This window comes from Hyposmocoma kahamanoa, unplaced genomic scaffold, assembly GCF_003589595.1.
Source record: "Hyposmocoma kahamanoa isolate Upper Pololo Valley unplaced genomic scaffold, ASM358959v1 211, whole genome shotgun sequence".
Taxonomy (NCBI): Eukaryota; Metazoa; Arthropoda; class Insecta; order Lepidoptera; family Cosmopterigidae; genus Hyposmocoma; species Hyposmocoma kahamanoa.
Genome location: NW_020653732.1, coordinates 5,823,282 through 5,846,703, shown reverse-complemented (window position 1 = coordinate 5,846,703; position 23,422 = coordinate 5,823,282). Strand labels below are relative to the sequence as shown.

General features: G+C 35.8%; 1 protein-coding gene across 1 annotated transcript; it reads right to left on the bottom strand.

Moving 5' to 3' along the window:
* Positions 1-23,076, bottom strand: LOC113227576 (aminoacylase-1-like). Its single transcript, XM_026460530.1, has 10 exons — positions 22,864-23,076; positions 21,802-22,072; positions 21,484-21,650; positions 19,411-19,582; positions 17,154-17,300; positions 8,427-8,497; positions 5,318-5,434; positions 2,794-2,889; positions 1,513-1,646; positions 1-821 (listed from the first exon to the last, which is right to left on the bottom strand). Exons 2-10 carry the CDS (start codon positions 21,953-21,955, stop codon positions 596-598), a joined length of 1,284 nt encoding a protein of 427 aa, XP_026316315.1. The 5' UTR covers positions 21,956-22,072; positions 22,864-23,076; the 3' UTR covers positions 1-595.
* Between the last annotated feature and the right edge of the window lie 346 nt (positions 23,077-23,422).

The following is a 23,422-nucleotide window of genomic DNA, read 5'->3' as shown; positions in this document are numbered from 1 at the left end:
GGCTGTCTAAGAGTATGAAAAATATGTTTCAAAGATTGTCACGGAGGAATGGCATAAATGGTTCCAATATTGGTTAATTCGTATGAAAAAGTGCATTAACGCTAACGGAGAATATTTTGAGAAACAATAAATTCATTTCTGTCCATTTATAGTATTTTTTCCTTATTCATTCCGGAAACTTATGCGCGCCACGTAACTAATAATAGTAATGTAAAATATGCAAAAACAGGAACTTCGAAACTCGACATTTTTGTTTCATCGTTTTTGCGGTGATTATTACACGACAAAAAAAAACACGCAATTTCATATCGTTGTCCTTATTCTCTAAAATGTATAACAATAGTTCATTACCAAATAAGCAACTTTAGCTTTATTAAATGAAATAAATATTGTCGCGGGGATGTTTACCACACATATACTGCCATGCTACGGCCTAGGGTAGAGCGTCCTCACTAGTCGATTATGATCTCTTTTTCTAAAGCTCGATGCGCAATATTTACGGCCTGGTATGGTATTTATTTATGGCCTGGCCGTCTCTTATACTACAAAGGTCAGATGTCCCTAATGAATAAGAGTAATTTTTTATCGTTACATTTTATTGTACATAAGCAACATCACTCATGTTACCAAGGCGACTTAAAACTGCAACATAAACAGTAACACCATGCAACAAATTGTCAACATTCAAGTACTCGTTGGCGGCATGGTAGCGGATCTCTGTGCGCGGTTTGAAAGCAAAGCCCAATGCTGGGATTCCAAGTTGGCGAATGTTTATCATGTCTGTGGTTGCAGGACAGACTATTGGGTCGATTTGTATGCCACTGTTGATAAAAAAAATTAACAAATAAAACATGTGTATAGTACAAACTAAGCGACTCACAAAATTACGTCTGGCCTCACACTTAACGACGCAACGCGCCACCCGCTGCTCCGCCAGTCGCTATCGGGATTTTTTTATAAGATCAAGTGATGGGACAAACAAGTCGTGCGCGTGATGGTAAGCTACACGCCTGTCCATAACAGTTGCAGTGTCACTCAGAGCTTTAAATCGCAAAGATCTGAGTGGCACTGCCACTGCGCCCGTTACCCTGAGACATAAATTCACAAGTCCCTGTGTCTGTAATTTCACCAGCACCCTTACTCTTCAAAACCGGAACACAGTAATGCTAGCATTACTGCTTGGCGGCAGAAATAGGTAAGGTGACAGTACTACACTGGACGAACTCTTTCACAAGGAGATGTACTGCTACTAAAATTGTATCATTTCATTCGAAAGATCGCCGCGGGGCGACGCCGATGCACGGCTGGTAATAATGTTGCTTGCGTAGAACCTATGCAATACGCATGTGTAACACTATAAATCAGGGCCTACCTCAGATGGCGCCCATGGCACTAACAGCTGGGCTACCGAGGTGGTCAATATCTATTTAGAAAGAGCAATCCCTAAAGCTCCTCACCAGTTCTTTTCACGAAAATCTGCCTCACGACTATTAGTAATAATTTTACACTTACAGCTCTTGCACCGCGTCTCTCATAATGACCCAATAAGGGTTGCTATCATCAATTTTAGTGGCTTTTGAGACGAGTATCTTCCTGACAAACTCTACGCTGGTGTCGTTACCTGCTTCCTGAAGCCATGATGACACCTGGTCAGAAAAAAAACAAGTCTAAGGAGGTTGACATAACTTGGAGAATAAGTGAAATTTCACATTGGGCCAGCGGTGAGCCAGCGTAGACCTTCACCCTTCAAACCTTTTCAAGCATATATTACTAATATCTAAATTTAAATTTACTACATAATGACGTCATTACCATTGCAGTAGCTTGCTATTACAACAATAATTTATAATACATTACAAAGGCTGGTATGTAAGGTAGTGATGCAACGGAAGTGTCATAACCGAGACAGATTTCAAAAGTAAAACTTTGCTGAAACGGAAGCGGATGTGGAAGCGGAAGTGTAAAAACTTTAAAGAACTAGTTTGCCTCCCTAAGAGGTGGGATATTTTCTTCAAATTTAAATGGGGTACCCTCTTTCCCACAAAACAAGAATCATCAAAATCGGTTCACAAATGCCTAATGCCAAATGCCAAAACCACCTCTTTTTTTTGAGTCTATTAAAAATAGGCCTTGTTTTTGGTTTCATAATATAAGTGCAATTATTACACAACAAATCAACTCAAATCAAATCATTTATTTCTTTGTGATTGTGACATAAATTGCAATTTTCCGATTAAAGTTACTTTAGAAATATTATGGAAGCAGAAACAGGAACAGATGTGAAAAAGCGTGCGGAACTTCCACAGTTGCGGTAGCAGAAGCAAAGGTATGTTGCACTACTAATGTAAGGGATTGCGAATATCGAGTTACTTCTTCTCCTCGCTGGTACTCGGCCTTTTATTATAGGAGTCAGGCAATCCCGTTTCCGCCGAAGACTGTATAGAGCTTATCACAATATAATTTTGGAAGGAAATGGTACAAATATGTTTACAAAAATAAGTTATTAAAAAGCGAGAAAGCGGTTATACATTGAGCATAAGTAACTTTTTTTAAATTTCTAACCGATATACCTTTTTAAAATAGAATAAAAAACACACACGTTGAAAAAACAAACGCACTTGGCTGAATGCATTGGTCAAATATTTAAAAATTTCACGTAGCGGTTAAAAATGGATTTTAATATAAAAGAAAAGCGAACATTTTCAAGCAACAAGAGAAGAGGAGAAAAATATAGTATCGGCAGCCTACCTCAAAACAATGCTATTATTACTGTCATAGTAGTACAGAACATACCCTGTTGGACATTTCTGTAACATCCGTGGAAACTGCGAGCCTCGTATCAACTATCAGCTCGACCCTTCCCGGTATAACGTTCGGCACGGCACCACCCTGAAACAAATACAAAATATATCGAGATTATTTACAAACTGAGGTCGGGACAACCTATAAAGTATAATAAATAAATGCTTGTGCCGTCCTTTGTGGAACCCCCATACGGGGGATTATTCGGTGTTATTGCATCATTTCTTTCGAGGTGGCGTGTATTCTGACGGGAACCCCACCTTGGGAGATGGATGCCGAAATGCTTGCCGATATATAGAGCAGCTTCGATACGCCAAGAATTATGGCCATCGGAGTGCTGTTTTTAATGGTTACCTATCAGTAGTCGGAAATGAAATTTCCAGAAATTACGTTTGCTCGAATTTTCATAAAGTCGAAAGTAATTGTGAAAGGAAAATGTTTATTTTATAAACCTGACTTAACCTAACCTAACTGAACCTAATCGTGTCTTTGCGATAAACATCTAACATATCCTGAAAGAGCAACGGTTCCGTTATAATTCGGTTTTCAGTGTAAAGAAAATTCGGACAAATGTTATTTCGGACAAAAAACAATTCGACTTTGTGATAGGTTGCCGTTTTTAATGTTCCCAACCATCATTCGTCAGCCGTATCAATCCGGACAAATGGACACACAGAAGACACGGCGCAACATATACTGGCCGAATATCCAGCATTGGGAAAAGGAAGACCAAACATGATTTCCGTGGTTGAGAGCAACCTCTCGCTGCCGGCTGCAGTCAAGGCTGAGGTCGACAGCTGTACGGCGTGGAAAGCAGTGTCCATTGTTCTCGAGTCATGTAAATTCTTTAGGAAGCACCCACAGTTTTATTCACCTCTAACGAATAACAAAAGATGTAGAGCGCCGTACCCAAGATTGAAATTCATTTGGTCGATTAACGTGAGGTCGAATGAATGTTAGATTATTCTGTTACTGATCGAATAAACGCATGACCCAATCAAGTTTAATCGAGAGAACTTTGTGCTTTTATGTAAAACATTATTTGTCGATACACGTTTGGTCGAAAGAACGACAGATCTTCCTTTTGGTGATCGAATTAATCATATATCGATCAACGTTATGTCAAAAGAACAATAGGTATTGTAGTGTGAAACTACGGACCCCTATCATCTTCATCTCTCTCATTATACGTATTTTAGGAAACGCCCTTACTTTTTCTGATTCCTGAAAGAGTTCATGTTAATTAGAATTTATAACCACATACCAAATTCTATTAAAAACCTGGAAAAACCTTAAACCATTCAGCAAATAATAAAATTAAAAGAATTCCTTATTGATAAATGTTATTAAGATTTGAACGATTTTTTTTTTGGCGATAATCATCATCAATCATCATTTAATAACAATTAACAATAATAGAAAAAAACTTCGACATCTCTCCTTAATAATTATTTAAAATGAATGTATTGTATAATGTATGTTTTCCATTACTAATTAAGAATAATGCAATGTAATAATGCGATATAATAATGTAACGTATATTTAGTAATGAAACAATTTCATAATAATAACTATATGAAATTAATTAAATAGTGTGATTTATGAACTTAATCCTCTGACGTTGCTTTCGCATGTCTACCAGCAATTACCTTATATTAAATCTTAAATTTGTAATGTGATATGGAATATACAATTGAAATTAATATTATATTATTATTATTATATTAATAAAGATGTTAACATTTATTTTATGATCGCCATAACGTACCAAAAATACTAATTATTATTAATCATACTTGTCCAGTACTTCCAAATAATAATAATAACAAGAATGACAAGAATAATAATCGTTAACAATAGTCATAAATCACTGATTACAGGACAATGAAAAGCCAAGTCTTAAAATATATGACAGTTAGGACATCAAAACAAATGTAATTTAATTAAAATAAAAATGTATGTAAATAAATTAAGAGGAGCATGCCGAAAAAGTTTTGACGTTGGCTCCGCCCACATTTGTGAGACAAGTATATGCCTCAAGTTCGCGTGACATGCGACAGGAGATGTTGAATTTTGCGCATTAAAAGTACCAATTTCGTTTTAGCGGAATAACTCTAAAACTAAAGGGATTAAAAAAAATCCTTAGTGACAGTTATCGATCATGCATAAATATAATTAATTATCGAATTTTTGTCCTAATAACCTGTAGCATTTCGAGGATGAATCGAAAAAATGTGAAAATTAAAGGTCATTTCGTGATTTTTATCTATCGAGGAAACTTTATTGTTTTATGTTTCTGATTAGTGTCTATGCTTGAATATATCGTGTAGTTACTCATACAATACTTTATTTTTAACTTTAAAGTGGATATACCCCTCTAAAATCAAATCGAAGATTAGAATTTTTCCTCTGCTCCCTCTTAATGTCATACAGTCACGTTCGCATTTACTATTCTATGTAATTAATTGGTGTGACTGTCTACCTCATTATATTACTACTATCTTCGTGTACTCACCCTAACATAGTTGACGTTGACGCTGGTATAGGCTCCGAAATCCAGAGGGTCACTGGCACGCATAATCGCTTTTTGTTCGTCTCTGTATGTGCCGATTACGCCTATTAGTTTAAACAACTGAAAATTATCAAAATGTAAGGTGACCTTATTTCAGAATGTAAGAAAATTATCAAATTATTTAAATAAATCAAATCAAAATCAAAATCAAAGTGATTATTATAATTGTTTTTAATGTTCCCAATTGTAATCTTATTAATTGTATTTTAATTTTTTACCATAATGGTTTTTAATTAGTAACTTGAATTTAATTTTTAATTTTGTTTATTGGTTTAATGAAAGTGTAAAATGTGTAATGTAATGGGATTCACCACTAAATAAATAATTTTATTATTATTATTTCACGATGTTTTGGAGGATTTCATCTGCAAATTCGAATACGTGTAAAAGCGTTGGTATCCCAGTGATGGAAAGGTTGTTTTTCAATGTACGCCTTACGTACGTTACGAAGTTTGGTAGTGGCGTCAGTGACAGAAAAGATGAGGAGTAATGGGTTAGCGTGGTATGGAGATCTCATGCAGAGGGAAGAATGCCATGTAATGAGAAGAGTGTTAAGTATGAATGCGGAGGGATATAAGGGGAAAGGAAGGTCAAAGAAAAGGTGGATGGATTGTGTGAAAGATTACTTAGATTAGAAAGGTGTGAGTATAGAAATAATGGCTGGTAGCGGAGAAAGGAAGAAAAAAACATTTTATGCCGACCCCACCCAGTGCGGGATAAGGACAGGAAGAAGAAGAAGAAGCTAAACTTCGTGCAGGGAAGTATTGCCACCTTACCTATATCTGCCGCTAAGCAAGCTAATTTTTTAAGAGGTTCTCAATTCGGCGGTATGTTTTTTTTTTGTACGTATGTTACGCGATAACTCTGTCTCAAACTTAAATTTGTGAACCGATTTTGATGATTCCTTTTTCTTGGAAAGACGGTACCTCAGTATTAATCCCGTTAAGAAAATATTTCATCTCTAAGAGTAACAAACTTGGGGATGAATCTGGTTTCGTGCTCTTTCCTGTAACCGATTTCCAGATATAATTCTACGAGCTTTTGACGTTGGTTTTTTTAGAACTCTATAATAATAATAACGCACACACTCATAGCCCCGCGCTAGGGAAATATCGCGTATACATCTGTATACGCGGGCATCTGTAAACTCACGAGAGAAATAAATTTAGGCCATGGAAATATTTCTCCCGGCCAGGGAATCGAACCCGGGACCTCTGCGTGGCAGTCCAGGGTGGTAAACGTTCGGCCACGGAGGCAGTTAAACTGTATCCTGAATAACAAATCATCTCATTTGTGTGTGAGTGCCAATGACAGGATTTAGTATAGTCAAGAGCACGTCAAGCTTGACAGTTTGAACTTTGGATCGTTGTTATCGTAAGCGGCATAGAGTTGTATTTAAATCTTAAGTGTCAACTTTGACCCTGTACATTTGATATTGTCCTAAAATTAAAAGCAGTGGCTTACCAATAAGCTACACGCCTGTCCATAACAATTGCAGTGCCACTCAGAGCTTTAAATCGCAAAGATCTGAGGAGCGCTGCCACTGCGCCCGTCTCCCTGAGACATAATTTGACAAGTCCCATGTGCCTGTAATTACACCAGCACCCTATAAAGCCGGAACACAGTATTGCTGACATTACTTCTTGACGGCAGTAATAGGTAAGGTGGCAGTACTTCCCTGGACGAACCCTTTCACAAGGAGCTCTGCTGCTGCTACTATTATATATGAGACAGAACTGTCATTGCAACAAGATTTTGGCAGAATAACAAATATTATCATAATTGTAATATAATTTTAATGGAGTCTTATTGGTAGTGACCAGCGGTTTCAAGGCGAGTCATCGGAGATGAAGCGGTAACATCTGTTTTGCTAGATCTTTAGAGACTTAGGTATTTACTATTAAATAACGGTCTGACAAAAAACGCATCTGTCGCTGAATATCATATTTGAAAAATATCATGTTCGCAAAACATGATATTTGCAAGACATCATGTTCACAAAATATCATATTCGCAAGATACCACATTCTAAGTACAGGTAACAACAGCAGGTCTTACTAGCGACAGACAGAGGGTTAGATTAGGTAGTATTAAACGCACCCTGTGTAACTGGAAATCAGAAATTGTCAATTTTTGGTGCAGATACGTTAAACACAAATTTCATAAACCGTCTTCCTCTTTCTCTTTGACTATACTCATTTTTTGTTTGTTTTTCTCTATTGTTTTTCTATTTCATTTTTCATCAGTGAAATGCAAATTGTTCTTTTTTAATTTTATATTTTGTATTTTTACTGTTTTTCTTAACAATGATTTAAAATTAATAATTTTTTATATTTTGTTCCTCTGATATTTATATGATACTTACCTGATATTTTGCGAATGTGGTGTTTAGCGAATATGGTGAATTGAGAATGTAACATCTTGAGAATGTGATGTTTTGTGAACATGATGGCTTGGGAATATCATGTTTTGCGAACATGATATTTCGCAATATCTGTCTTTATTCAGTGACAGAGAGCAAAAAACATATGATACATATAACGCATATAAGGTTATTATCTAAAGAATGTGAAAATTCGTTACACGACATAATATACTTGTAGGGAAACATTTAATTCCCTTGTAATCATCTTCAAGTCTAGTATAGGTGCGCGCCCCGCGCGCTACCAGTCGTTCCCTCATCGCCGTCCGCATAACTTGTGTAATCAAAAATTTAATTATAGTTGGAGTCAAAATTATACGGTTTCCACGTGGAATATCACTGTGTTAATAATTCGCCATGCAGAAGACCACACATTACACCCTAAATACTCTACGTGATGAGTGTGTGAGTGTCCGGGTTGTGACGCCGCGGCAGTCGACATCGCGCGCTTGTGAACGTCGGATTTATGTCAAATTTTCTCCGCCCTTAAAATGTTCTTATTTTATTCATATTATACGCGAGAGGAAACCCCCTCCCGCCTCCCCCACCTCACCGCCTGAAATTCAGGCTAGCGTCCAAATCTCTGGACTTTTTCTCTGCCTATAAAGTCGGTAGTGAAAAAAAACCTACCTTCTCCATAGCGGTTGAAGCTAAAATAGAAGAACCATGGCCACTAGGACCTCGAGTTGTGAACTTCATCTCTGCAAAATGTAAATGCAAGTTATGTGAATCTGAAACCAAATTGCCTCAGCAAAGGCAGGACATTTCGTGTAAAATTGAACAAAATTTCTTTTGCTTTGCAAACAAAAGCAGTTTTTAATTGTTTTCAATGAAAATTGTGTGACAAAATAAAACTCAAGTAATGTTCACAAAATTCCCACACTTGGTGTAACAAAGCCACAACTGATAATATTACATGTTCTTAGATTTTCGCGATAGTTACACATACAAAATGAAACTGTTTTTCCGGATTTAAATCGCGTATACTTGTTTTTTCAAACAAATCAACGTTTCGGGCCCTTTACGGGTCCAATGGTCACGGTATGACTGAGGTGGTAAAGTCATCAATCAGTTATGTCTAATATTAATGCAAACCAACAAAAACCACAAAATAATATAATAGTAGTTTACGTGACTGTTGCATAATGAAAGGCATTAAAATACGAGTGAGTGCATAAACTCACTTGTCGGCTCGTTTCATAAGAACCGAGATAATGTACAGAAGACTATCTCACTTCCAACTGTCCTAAGACGGATCACACTGAACCAGCTCGCTGCTGTAATTGCAACGAAAACCAACCAGCAAACTTCCGGCAGTGCAGAGAAAGGCAGAAATATCTAGCTCTCATGAGAGATAGGCAAAACCAAGCTACTTACAAAAAGTATACAACAATTGCTAAGAAAATTGATTCGAACCTAGCCGAACCTGGGAGCTTGCTGGAGAAAACTGTTAAGGCACATAATGATATTCAGTGGACCAAAAAGCTAGCTGGAGTCGATAATCCCGGACATATGGCGTTGTCATTTCTCTCAATTATAAACAGATTTGTAGTCCTTCACTTAAGACGGAATCCGGCTCCTTTGCTACGATGATCCCAGAGCAATGCGAAGTTTTAGCCGAAGCATTTCTGAGCAATATGAAGCTTACGGGAGCCTGGGTCTCAGATCCTGAAACTGAAGCCGCTGTTAGGAACTCCATTGAATATTTAGATAATTGTAACACATTTGGTTCTTGGAAACTTGTTAGACCATATGAAATAAGTAAACTACTTAAAAGACTCAAACCCCGTAAAGCACCAGGTTTTGATGGATAACATAATATGCTACTTAAAAACCGTCCCAAAAATATGTAATCTGTTTTAGTAAAATATTCAATGGTTGTCTTAAGCTTGGTTATTTCCCCTACTGCCTTTAAGCATGCTAAAGTTATACCTATCCTAATATATAAAACCTGGAAAAGACGATAATCATACTCACAGCTATAAACCAATAAGTCTTCTGCCTGGTCTGAAACTCTCGTTTTGCTGAAGGCTCGCTTTTGCCTGAACAGTTTGGATTAAAGAAAACGCATTCTACAGTTCAACAATTAGCAAGAGTTTCTGAGCACATTTCTCATTCTCTTAACTTAAAAAAGTCTACTGACGTGATACCATTAGATATTGAGAAGACATTTGATACAGTGTGGCATACTGGTCTCCTTCATAAACTCGTTATAAATGACATTCCTTTAAGGCTTGTTAAAATGATTCAATCTTACCTCACAAATAGAACGTTCTCAGTATCATTGGCTGATCAAACTTCTTGTGCCAAATATATACCAGCCGGTATACCACAGGGTTCCATTCTTGGGCCATATTTATCATAATGTACTTAAATGACACCCCCAAACAGCCTTATACGCACGTGGCCATATACGCTGATGATACGGCCACATATTCATCCGTAGAGGATATAAATCTCATCATAAGTCGCCTTCAATTATTAGTTGAACTGCTAAGTGACTACTTCTCTAAGTGGAAACTAAAATTAAACTCCAATAAAACCGAAGCAATCATGTTTTCTAGAAAAAGGTCTTTACCAAAAAGATTGGTCTGGATAGACAACTTTACAATACCATGGAGCAAAAGTGTCAGATACCTAGGAATTACTCTAGATAACAAAATTAAACTAGTCACATAACGCCAACCAATTAGTAATCAAAGGTATGAAGGCTACTTGTGCATTGCGACCATAGATTTAGTATATCCATAGATTGGCCCTGAAGTATTGGAGACAAGACCAAAACAAAAATACATCTGTGTATATACAAAAATACATATGCGTATAATGTGCATATGTGCAAGCTAAATAGTGTTGCGCCATCCACTGAGTTAACTTTAATATCGATTAACATATTACACTGGCATTTCACTTCGTCGTATTCACCAAAATGTCTTATCGCAAAACGCCGAGACGTTAATTAACTAATTAATTAATGATTCAATACAAAATTAAGAAAGCCACTATCACCTTCTGGCAGTGCCATAGGATGGTAGGTAAACAATGGTAACTTTCAAGATAACACTATGGCTCTATAAAACGGTGATAAGACCCATGATCAGTTACGGCGCGATAGTTTGGTGGCCACGAACCAAGCTGGCGACCGCAACCGACAAGCTGGACAAATTCCAAAGACTAGCCTGCATGGCGACGATTGGCTGCATATAGAGCTACTGGGTACTGGCGATATATCTCTGTACACATATGAAGATACCTTGCACCTTGGCTTCAATGTCACCTACAAACAAATATAACTATTATAAAATATGATATGATGACATAGAAGTGCATCACAGCAGTGAATTTGCAGATAAGTAATAGAACAAAAAACCGGCCAAGTGCGAGTTGAACTCGCGCGGAGGGTTTCCGTACAAACTTAACATTGTGGTTGAAGAATGTGTTCTCCAATAGATTCCAACAGCAAATATAGGTTTATTCGCACAGTGGTGAGAGATTTAAAGAGAATTTCTTTATTTTTTCAAATCTTTAGGCTCAGTAGTTTCAAAGATAAAGGGGAGAATGATCAATTTTCGTCTATTTTCTTAAACAACTTAAAAATATTTATATTTCAAAATTACAAAAAATATATACTTGAGAACTTTCCCTCCCAATAGTGAGTTCAAATTCAGACTTAATTTATTTACGTTACACGTTTTAGTCACACAAATGCATATGTGTACCAAATTTCAAAATAATCAGTCCAGTAGGTTTGGAGTAAATTGGCTGCGACAGACGGACAGATGGACCCAAAAGTGATCTTATACGAGTATCGTATTTCGGAACAGAACAAAACTCTAACAACAACAAATCGCTGATTTGTTGTTGACGAGAGTAGTACTACACAAAAATCCATTAATTGTAAGACATGAATAATGTGGGTACAGAACCAGAACGTAGCTTTGCTCTTTGCTTGCCTCTAAAGGAAAGGCATATTTCCTTAAAGTGTTTGCTGCATATTTTTGAAAACTTTTTGGGAACCCAGTCTTCTCTCTTTAGCATTATAAGCCATTTCTGTCGTACTTCAATGTTTTGAGGAAATCTTAATCAACAAAATAATTGACATAAAAAATGGGTGCCTCAACTACGCTATTAAAAGAAATTTTCGTTTTAATGTAGACAAAAAATAATGCACTAATGCAATATTAATTAAATATAAAGTACTAAAACCAGAAATTTCTGATTCAATAATATTAATAATAATGAAGATGATTTCGGCTGTATGCAAGCCACGCCTTTACCTTTCTTTTTTTTTCAGTGAATGACTTTTTTTTTATTGCGTCAATCTCTATGAAAGTGGGGTTATGAATTTCAGAAATTCTCGTATTTGATATATTTTTTAATTTAATTCGTACACATTTGGGTTATTAATGTACTTGAATGGTATAATTTTACGGATATATTTATGTAAAAAACTTTTGTGGTAGTGCTTTTAGACAGCTAAAAATTTAAATAGTACTTACATGTAAAATGTACAATTCTGCGAATTTTCCTTTTTAGATGAGTTACATCCGGGCACTGAACACGTTACCATGACTAATAAACGTCCGTTTAACAATATTTCACATTTTAAAAACAATTATTTTTCAAAAATAAACGAAATTTGTTTCGTTGTCAGCTGACCCCAGGTTCATACAGTCTCATAGCGTATAATGAAGTGGTCTCGTCTACGCATCTCGCTCTAACATACGTGTATACTAACGCTCTTTCAATTGCATTGCCAATCTATGGGTACCTATATATTAAATCTATGATTGAGACCAATTTTAAATCGTAAAGCAAAGTTAAGCGCCCAAACAAAATTACGTATTTATTCGACTCTTATTCGACCCTGTTTAACGTATGCCGCGTCTGTTTGGAGCAGTTTGGCTGACACAAACTACAATAAACTTCAAGTTGTTCAGAATAAAGCTTTAAAAATAGCGTACAACACACCGTTCAGAACCAACCAAAAAACTCTCCACCGTAAAATTAAATTTGCATTAATTAAAAATTTTGTTTTAAAATTATCCCGTAAATTTTATCTATGCAAATATCTAGCTCACTCTAATTCTATAATTTCATCAATTGGCTAATCTAGACCAAATACGCTTTCGTAATCTGGAACTTATAATAGGTACAAGTTGCCGCATCACTATTTCTTGAACAGCTGACCAAATCAGTCTTTATTGTAATGTATAGAACCTTAAAAGCTATACAAAATTGTTTTACTATAGCAAATATATATCTTTCTTTGTTCTTCAACCAGACATATATAGATAGTTGAACGATGTTAACTCAAATGTTTGTAACGTCATAGCCTAGTAAACGCAGCGAATTTATTCTAATTATAATTTAAGAATACGATCTTGTTTTTTTTTATTGTAAACATTGTTTATGACAAAAATAAGGACTTTTCAATTTTTTTTTATTTATTAAGGCTTTGGCAAAGCCATTAGCCCAAACATGAAGTTTAATTATGTTTCTGTAAATATGGCCGCCACAAAGAGGATAGGCAATTTGAGGCGGCATGCTTGGATTGACTCGGGATTCCTTAAAACGGGCATTTTACGGGCATTATTACGGGTATTTTTGTTTGACATTCGTATAATTTCGCGTTTTAATCTTCGATTAAGGCACAATAGCACTATACTATTCCACTTTAAACTAGATTTCACAAAATAACTGAAAGTCAAAATAAAAACGACACTTTTCCCTTCAAAAGGTCCAGAGAGAATCGGACTTTTCAATTCAAAATTCAATTCATAGACAAACTAGAATCGGCCCCAACTATTATATCGTTCGATATCAAGTAACGTGTGAAATTGTCAAAATTGTTTGCTATTGACATTTCATTTCGAATAAAACTTCATCTCGACTGTTGTTAGAATTGAGGTCCAATCAAATTGTTTTGTTTTTCACAGATGTTCGAAATTTGAATGTAATAATAACATCGAATTCAATGTTATTATTTATGGAAGCAATAATAACATTTTCACAGATAAGAAATTTGTTCTAATAAAACAGTTTACCTTTATGCTGGTCGTAATTTGCAGTTTTTGAACACATTATAGACAGTTTATGACATGTGTGTAGATAAAATAATAAATTTAATTTTAATAACTTTTGTGACTATAGTGTAAAAATAGGGTGGTTTACATTAATATTCGACATAACTGGTTGATGATTTTACCACCTCAGTCAACCGTGACCATGGGACCTGTAAAGGGCCCGAAACGTTGGTTTGTTTGAAAAAACAATATACGCGATTTAAATCCGGAAAACTACGCACATCAAAAGTGTCTAGGGATCAAGTACGTTTAAGAGTATTGCTGCAATTAGGGTTAATTATATTAACTTTTTTGTGTCGCTATTGATACTTTTTAGTGAGTTTTCACATTTAAATAAGGAATATTGTTTAAAATTCGATAATAAGAAGAAAATCGATTGTCAATGTGGTTTTGTATAAAAATGAGTTATAGCGTTTTGACAAAATCATTACAATATCTGCATCGGAACCGAAACAATTTACATTATTATGGAGAGACGACATCATTTAACCCGAGAAGTGATGATGCGAGCCGTCGGAATGTTGGAAGCTGGTTCCAGGCAACGTGCTGTGGCTTTCACTCTTAACACTACACAGAGCGTCATAAGTCGCCTCTGGACGCGCTATCGCATGACGGGTAGCGTGGCCGAGCGACATGGAGGACGATCTCGCATCATGACTCGCAGACAGGACCGGTATATCCAAAATACTGCTCGACGGAATCATACCATGACCGCCATGATGTTGGTTACGAGGCTCCACAGCTCCTCAGGCTTGCTAATAAGCGATCAAACAATCCGAAATCGTTTACGTGAAGTGGGTCTGCGATCCCGAAGGCCGCTCAGAGTTCCACCTATTGCACCCTGCAATCGCAGGACACGTTTACGATGGGCTCGCGAACACAGAAACTGGGAGGAAGAAGACTGGCGCTATGTGTGCTTTTCGAATGAATCCCGCTTCGGTATGAGACCGGATACAATACGTACTCGAGTTTGGAGAACATCTGGACGTCATGAACGTTTGAGATATTGTCAGGAAGTTCATCCATATGGTGGGGGAACAATAATGATATGGGCTGGTATTTGGATCGGCGGAAGAACCGATCTCATTTGGATCAGGGGTAACCTCAATGCTCAAGTTTACGCAGAGAGGATTGTTTCAGATGTTATCATCCCTTTGCGAGGCCAGTTGGGTGATTCATTTCAACTAATGCATGACAACGCACGTCCACACACGGCTAGAGTCGTAACACGCATTCTTGCCGAAGCTCGTATCAACGTTCTGCCGTGGCCTGCTCAATCGCCAGACCTCAATCCAATTGAGCACGCATGGGATATGCTTCAAAGAAGAGCTGTGCCGAGTATGCATACCGTACATACTCTACAACAATATTTTGACTTGTTACAAAACATATGGGCGGCAATTCCTCAAAGTGATTTTGATGAACTCATCTTAAGCATGCCAAATCGCTCTAATTGTGTGATTCGTGTTAATGGTGGAAATACAGATTATTAATTTTCTTATCTTTACAATAAAAATGAGCAAAATCATCATTTTCGCCATTTTTTTGTCATTTAATTGACGCCGTTAATTTGAGTTTTTTCCCATTGCAAAAACATCAATTTTAGTTTATTTTAATTAAACATAGGGGTAAGCGGTTAAATAAAACATAAGCATTAAAGTAAGAAGTCGTCCTGGAAGACTGGATTTGGTAAATATTGCTTAAACAATTTTTATTTCAAAAATATTCACTTGATCCCTAGACACTTTTGATGTGTGTAGTTTCATTTCCTATGATACTATTACGTCAAAGTGCTTTTATCACATGAAAGTCTTAAAAATAATTCGAACTACCTGTGTATGTGAAATTTTAAAACTCTTACTACTCATAGCCCCGCACTAGAGAAACCCTAGATCGCGTGTCATGGACACAAAAATAGACAATTACAAATGGAACCACTGCATTATGTTGAGGTTTTTGCTAGTCTTCCGCTAAATTGCCGGTGTGTGTAGTTAAGAATAATTCATTAAAAAAAGAAGAATACATTAAAAATTACCAAACACACACACACAATTCTAATAAGAGTCTATACAACCTCAAATGACATTGGTTGATTGCGCATAACAGTGGAAATGTTGAATCAATTAATTAGGAAGAAATATAATATACACTGGTATAAAAATTTTCTCGATAGAAAATTTCTAGGTTAGTTCGGGGACTAACCTAGAAATTTTACGAGAAAACCACTGTGTTCAATAGGTACTGTACATATACCATTTTGTTTTTATATCAACTGAACTAAGTAGAACCCGTCCGCTCACGCGATGCGCTCCTCCTACCGCAAAATGGCGGCTATTTGGTTTCGCAAATTAGAAAAGCATTCAGTTTAAATACAAGTTTTTATAAATAAAAATTATTGTTCTGCATTGCTAAATAAATACCCTCCGTACTACCAACAAAAACATCTCAAATAAAATGCAGTAATACAGCAAATCCTCTTAAAAAGCACTAATGAAATTTTTGGTGTACTTGGATAAATATATATATTCCGTTTGAGTGGTTCTGTTTACCATGAAACTACTCCTTAAAGTATAGTTTATAAACAATTATATTCAGGGTAACTTAAAAAACGCTACTTACGGTATGTTTGCAATAAATAAACACCGAAATCACCAGCCCAAACAATAACACACACGATTGTCGTGACGTATTTTTGAAGTTGTTTATTTTTTTTAAATGACAGAAGAACCATAAAGTTTTTAATGCCTGGGATTAAAAACTTTATGGTTTGCTAGAGTAGTTACCGAAATAACAATTAATATTAGTTCTTTTACCTGTTATAACTTCGATATCCGATAAATCGGTATAAAATCATCACCGGCACCTTTAGGTGTAGTATGCGTCTACGGCTGCATGTATCGCGTGAGCGGATAGTAAACGATATACATTTTTCGAATGGCTTTAATTTCGTTTGTAAAAGAACAAATTCTGAAATAAAGCCAATATCCCTACCGCTCGACCCAAGCAAATTGAACCGTATTAGTACAGGAAAAATTTTAATTCGTGTTAAGGTAAGTATAGACTCTTAAAGGAAAAAATATAAGAAACCTGCCTTCCGCGGTTGCTTATCATACAGCCCTTGTAAGCATTTTCTTCTAAATGTCGAAACACTATCTGTACAGAAGGAGACAAGTATTTGAATCACAACCCCGGAGAGCAGCCATTGATATATATAATCAGTTTCTTAACCAAGAACCTTACTCTTGGTTAAGAAGCTGATAACATTACTCACGCCAAGGCCTTTTATCCTGATACATAATTTCAATATTGTCGCCAGGAGACACCGGCCCCTCATCGAGAGCAAATCCAATGTTCATATCTTTGAATTCCTTTGTCTCTATAAACTTTACCATACCGCGACGACTACCCCTTTCTTCGTCTGAAATAACTCTTTTTTTAAAACACAAAGGATGTAGTTTTCGTCGAAGTAGCTAAGAGAAAGAATTTCAACAGGTATAATATTATTTGATCCTCAAAGATATTATTGATCTATTGTAAATGTGCACTTTTTTAAATAAACGATATTTTTTTGTGTTTCATATATTTTATGTTCCATCTATATTAGTTGATCTACGGATAAATTTCATTGCATTCAAGGTAAAACTATCATTATTTTAAGCATACTAAATTAATATTTGATAGTCAAAAATAATATTTGATCCTCTTTTTAACCGACAAAAAAAGTAGGAGGTTCTCAATTCGACTGTATGTTTTTTTTGTATGTATGCTAAGCGATAACTCCGGTATTTGTAAACCGATTTTGATGATTCTTTTTTTGTTGGAAAGAGGGTATCTTCATAGTGGTCCCATTTCATTTTGAAGAAAATCATCCACCTCTATGGGTGGCTGATCACGCATGAACCTTTATTTTTATAAATAGCGCCTAAATTTTACTTAAGGAGCAATTCTTTTAATGATTGGTTTTGCTATTCTCCAATTCAAGGCGATTTTCTCTCTCAATATACATTGAGTAATGAGAACCGATTTTTATTGTCTCCTGTGTCAAGTCCCGTATAGTGGCGAACTAGATGATATTTCAATAAAACTTGGCAAATAGATGTAATTACACGTACTTTTCAGGTCGGTTTTTTTAGTACTCTGTACTGAGATTATTTCATATACGTCAAATCTTGATTGTGCCCTCCATTCAGTAGGTTAGGTTAGTATATGAAAAAGCAGCACGAGCCGAGCGAGCGAAGCGAGTGTGGCTTGTCAACGGCCGGCGAGTGAATTAACTCGCGTTTCTTTGCCTTACTTTTGAGGCTACACACGAAACTATCAAAGTTAATTAATACAAATCAAACATTAACTCAGAACAGATTAAAATCGCGAAATAAAACAAACTAATCAGGTAACATACACACAAAAACACAATCGAATTAACCTCCTCCATTTTTAAAGTCGATTACCAAAAATACACAAGAACAAAGAGCTTCCAGCACTTTAGGCACTACACGGCATTATACGAGTATGTATTTAAGTTGTTAATGGCGTCGGCTGCGGCAGGTCTAAATTAAACTTAGTCTGACTTTTCATCAACCCATTTATACGTCTCACTGCTGGGCATGGATCTCCTCTCAGGCGAGGGTTTAGGCTATAGTCCACCACGTTGCCTATTGTGGATTGAGGACCTCTCCGTGAAGACAACCACGGTTTAACCCGATTATCCGATTTGTGCCTACGTTTAAAGTAATGCCTCTGGCTCATAAACCACTACTATAGTTTTCCTTAAAAAATAAAAGAATTACTTAGATAACATGAAGGCGAATCGAAACGTCTAGAACATATTCATAATCATTATTTAAACAAAACAGTCTTTTTCCGAAACCTTTCTGAATCATAACCCTACCTAATTCTGTTTTTAATTGGTCTGTAAGTCTACGATATGTGACGATTGTTGTTACTCTATCAGTCTATACGATCAGAACTTCTTTTCTAACTGGCTAATAACACTGTTAATGAAAGTCGAAGCGACTCAAGAGCACATGATTCGATCTGTAGATTGATTCAGAGGCATATTATGGTATATTACCATCCAAAAATAGATTCAAAGCAAAAAATCGTGCATCCGTTATGCGTGCATATATAAATTGTATATGTATAATTCACTACCGGTGCTTCTGTTTTCATTCTCAATTGGACGTAGTTAAGCAAAAAGGATCCAATCCATAAAATTATCCAAAAATTAGCTATATATACCAAACGGTTCGTAAAGTCTAACCTCTTAGATCAGCAAAAAAATCCAACATATAAACATAAATAAATACATCTGAAGTTACATGACATTATAAGTTTTGAAAAAAAAACAAGAGTGAAAAATCATTTTTAAACTTCAAACTGCCATTCCTCGAAAGTGACTGGATGTTTATTGGATCCTTTTTGTTTGAACTACGTCCAATTAACAATTAATATCTAAAATTAAATTTACTTTACGTTTGTCCTAATTGACGACAAACTTTTGAGTCCTTTCCTAATTAATTTTTTTTTACCTGGCATCAGTGTCATGTGAAAAGTCCTTTTCAACTTTATTCCGTTCTTTTTCATTTCTCTAATTGCTTCTATATACATGATGCCTACGTCCTTATCGTCTTGCGTGCCTCGACCAAAAATATCGCCGTTCTCATCCATGTGCGCCGAAAATGGTGGGTAGGTCCAGTCTTCCTGTGGAAGAAATCATCTAGCATCAGAATATTTTATAATATTAAGCCATGAAGAACATTTTGAAATTCCAACTACAGGTATTGTACCAGAGTTCCGCGGAGAATGTGCGGAGTGTGAATTTTGTGTTGGGTTTTTTTGCCTTTTATTTTTAATCGTTCCGGATTTCAGAACGTATTATCCACTAAATAGTCTGTCTTTTTTGAAGATGGAGTAAACTGACAATTCATTGTGCAAAAGTGTTGCCCGCTTGCGAGCAGCTAGTGATTGCAGTCGATAAATGTTTATCGACTGAATGTTGGTTAAGCTTAAGGAATTAATAGCCGAACTTATTTCATTTGAACCATCCTCGCTTCTTTATTCCTCCAATTACTGAGGACAAGTTCATTTGAATAATCAACTTTTGAAAGTTCATACACACATACACTGTATTTATAACTATGTTTATGAAAAAATACAGAGAGGAGACGTATTTTAAAGTTTTTCATTTTAATTCAATATAGATGATCAAATCCGTCCTATTCTTATTAAAATGTATATGAAAAAAAAATTAATCTTGATACTAGAAGACCAACTGTCAAAATAAGAATAAAGAAGACAATAACACAATTAGTAATCATTAGCGTCCTAAGGTTCACAATTCAGTTATTTTTAGCAAAATTTTATATTCTTTCACAACCTATCGATAAAACTACTACATAACTATTTAAAATTTTATGAAAACTGGCAACCCTACAAATGTTATTTACTCCGTCTTCAGAAAAGAGAGACTATAGGTACATGTTATTATTAATAATAATGATTATATAATAATAGGGCCCGTACAGCCCACACTACCTCTATCATCACCCATTAAGCAGTAAAAATGATAATATTTTTTTAACTATTATGTCCCACTAATAATAATAATAATAATAATAGTGGAAGTATCTCGATCTGGCGGCAAGATCACCGACATGTGGGACTAAAATAATCCCACACGTTGCGGACAGCAAAGGGGTTAAAGATTCAATTTGTCGAAAACATTGTGTACCTCTATGAATAAATCGTAACATTTTATGAGCTTTCTGAGTAATGGAGTCAAAATGCGGCGTATACAAAAGTTTATATTTATAGTCCAGTATAACGCCGAGATCGCGGACGACTTCAACTCTAGGAATTGAGGTAGCATTAAACAGATAAGAGATAAAATTACGCTTTCCGGTGAAGATGATAATTTATCATTTTTGACGTTCAGATCAAGATGATTCCGTCGACAGTAAGCATTAACACTATCCATTTGTAGTTTTACACAATCGGCAGCACAATGGATGGGCATGAAGATTTTTTTATCATAGGCATCATTGACTTACAAATAAATGGACGACGGGTCTAATACAAAAACCACGAAAAAAATGTCCCAAGTCAACCTATTTAAACGTAGTGACATGTAAAGGAATATGAAAAAGCTAAAACGTTGAATTTAAATTGTAATGTCATCGCAGTACTGTCTAATTTTGCTTGCTTCGCTGTCAGTCGTACAAACGAAGACTAAAGCGTGAATGACGCTCTGTATACGATTTTAACGCCCTATAAGTTCGGATACTTTTTAGCGCGGACCCGACGTCCATATAATTATAAGTCAATGACCGGCATACATTAAAACAATAGAGTACTTGAAGCATGACTCTATATCGTGTAGGTATATATTGAAAAAGTAAGGGACCTAAATGTGACCCTTTCGGTACGCCTGATTGAATGAATTCCAAATTCGATATAAAAGTTCTGTAAGTATTGGAGGCTGCAATCTATTACGAATACAGGATCTACAATAGAACGAGCTCACTCAGACTTCTACAGAATAGCATCATCTCTTGTTTAGCTATGGACTACCGTACGCAGTTATAGCGAGTGAGTAAAATTACCTCTTCAACTAAAACCACATCCATGTGCGAGTTGAGCATAATGCTGGGTAGAGAGGGCTCGGTCCCGTACCACGAAAGAACGCAAATCGGCAGACCGCCAGGGTAGTATACGTTGAAGTCCAATTCTAATTCTTGAGCTTTGCGTTTCCAGAAATCCACAGCTAGTTCTGAAATGTTACGAGGGATTTTATGGTAATTCAGTACCAATAGAGTGAAGTACTCATTATCAGTATAAGAAATGAGGGAGTAAGCGCCTTTACCCGCTTATACAGCAATAAACGTTTTATCTATCTATCTACATTAGATATTAATACTAACCTAGATTCTCTTCTTTAGAAGTATCGATTCTCACGTACTCCATAAAGTTTTTTACCACAGGGTTGTTCAAGTAACTGTCCAACAGGTATTTTTTGGGCAAGTGACCACACAGCACCAATGGTACACTTAGCAAAAGGATCAATAAAGTCCTCATTTTCCAAATTTTTACTTTTTTTACTCTGCAGAGAACAGTGTGGTTGGTGTTCAGTTGTTATGGTATTTTATACTATACTATGTACGTATAGTTATTTAAAATACCTATGTGGTTAACCTGTAATCAAATGACAGAATAATTAGTTGTAATTATTAATACGAATGTAGAACACTAAGAAAAATTCCTTCGATGCGCTGGATTCGAACCAACGTCTTCCAGCCAACCGTGCGAGACGCTATAGCAATTAAGCCGTGGAACGAACTAGTGGACCTCACGAATTTTTCTATGTGTTTGTTGCAGATCCTTGTTTTATAACGACCTTTGTCTCAACAAAAACTTTGTTTTGTAAATCAAAATAAAACAATAAATTTAGATGACAATGATTCAATTTCTTCTTGTAACAAAAAAAGTAAGGTTTGGCAATTAGGAATGAAAAATGATATCTGATAAATGTCCACCACGACGACCGATGATTTAACATCGCTGGATTGTTTTTTATGGGGTTATGTTAATGACATATACGGTGCCAATCCAATCGATTGCAGCCTTAAAACTCAAAATTCGTGAAGTGATTAACGAAATAGATCCACCATTTCGCCAAAAAGTGATTAAAAACCTTGATAAAAGAACCGACATCTGTGACTGTGGTCGTGGTGGACATTTATCAGATATCATTTCTCATTCATAATTGCCAAACGTTGCTTTTTTAATACAATAAAAATTTTGATCATTGTCTTCTAAATTTATTGTTTTATATTTATTTACAAAACAAAGTTCTTGTCGAGAAACCCTTTATTAATAATTACAAAAAACTTGTGGTGTAACTTCACAATAATAATAGAATATCATGGTGCTCAAACATCGTGACATTCAATAAAAACTTAAAAATTATAATTATTAGTTCTCACCACAAAAAGTGGACCACACACAGCATAAATTTAAAATCAAATAAAGTTCCGAACACTTCATATTTTAAGTAAAACCACTATTTGCATAAGGGCAGATAGCTTTACAATTCAACCAAGCTCCAATAACAATGATGTCATTTTGCAATTCAAATAAGAAATGTCTTAAGGCGGTTGCGCACTGGTTCTGATTCGTATCTGGGGGTCTACTCTCGATCTCCGTCCGACATCCGTCCGAAACAATTACTGTCAAATAAGTAATATTCGACAAAATTAAAAGACAAGTATCCAGTATGAAGCTTCATTCGCATCAAACATTTACCACACACACACACACACACACACACACACACACACACACACACACCACACTCACACACGCGCCCACACACCCACACATAGTTCACAAACTTTCAAACTGTATTGTTAGTTTAGTTACTTCACATATTTAAATTTAGTTTTCTTCTTCACTATTGTATAACCTTAATCGTAAACTTAGTTTTAACCTCTGCAATCATAGTATTAAGAGAAAGAGAGAGAGACCTGGTATCCTATATTACAA

Coding starts and splice junctions, on each gene's coding strand:
- LOC113227576 (XM_026460530.1), bottom strand. CDS start 21,955: ATGAGGACTTTATTGATCCTTTTGCTAAGTGTACCATTGGTGCTGTGT. Junction 5,435..8,426: donor CTTCAACCGCTATGGAGAAG/GTAGGTTTTTTT, acceptor GATAATTTTCAG/TTGTTTAAACTAATAGGCGT. Junction 2,890..5,317: donor TCAACGTCAACTATGTTAGG/GTGAGTACACGA, acceptor TATTTGTTTCAG/GGTGGTGCCGTGCCGAACGT.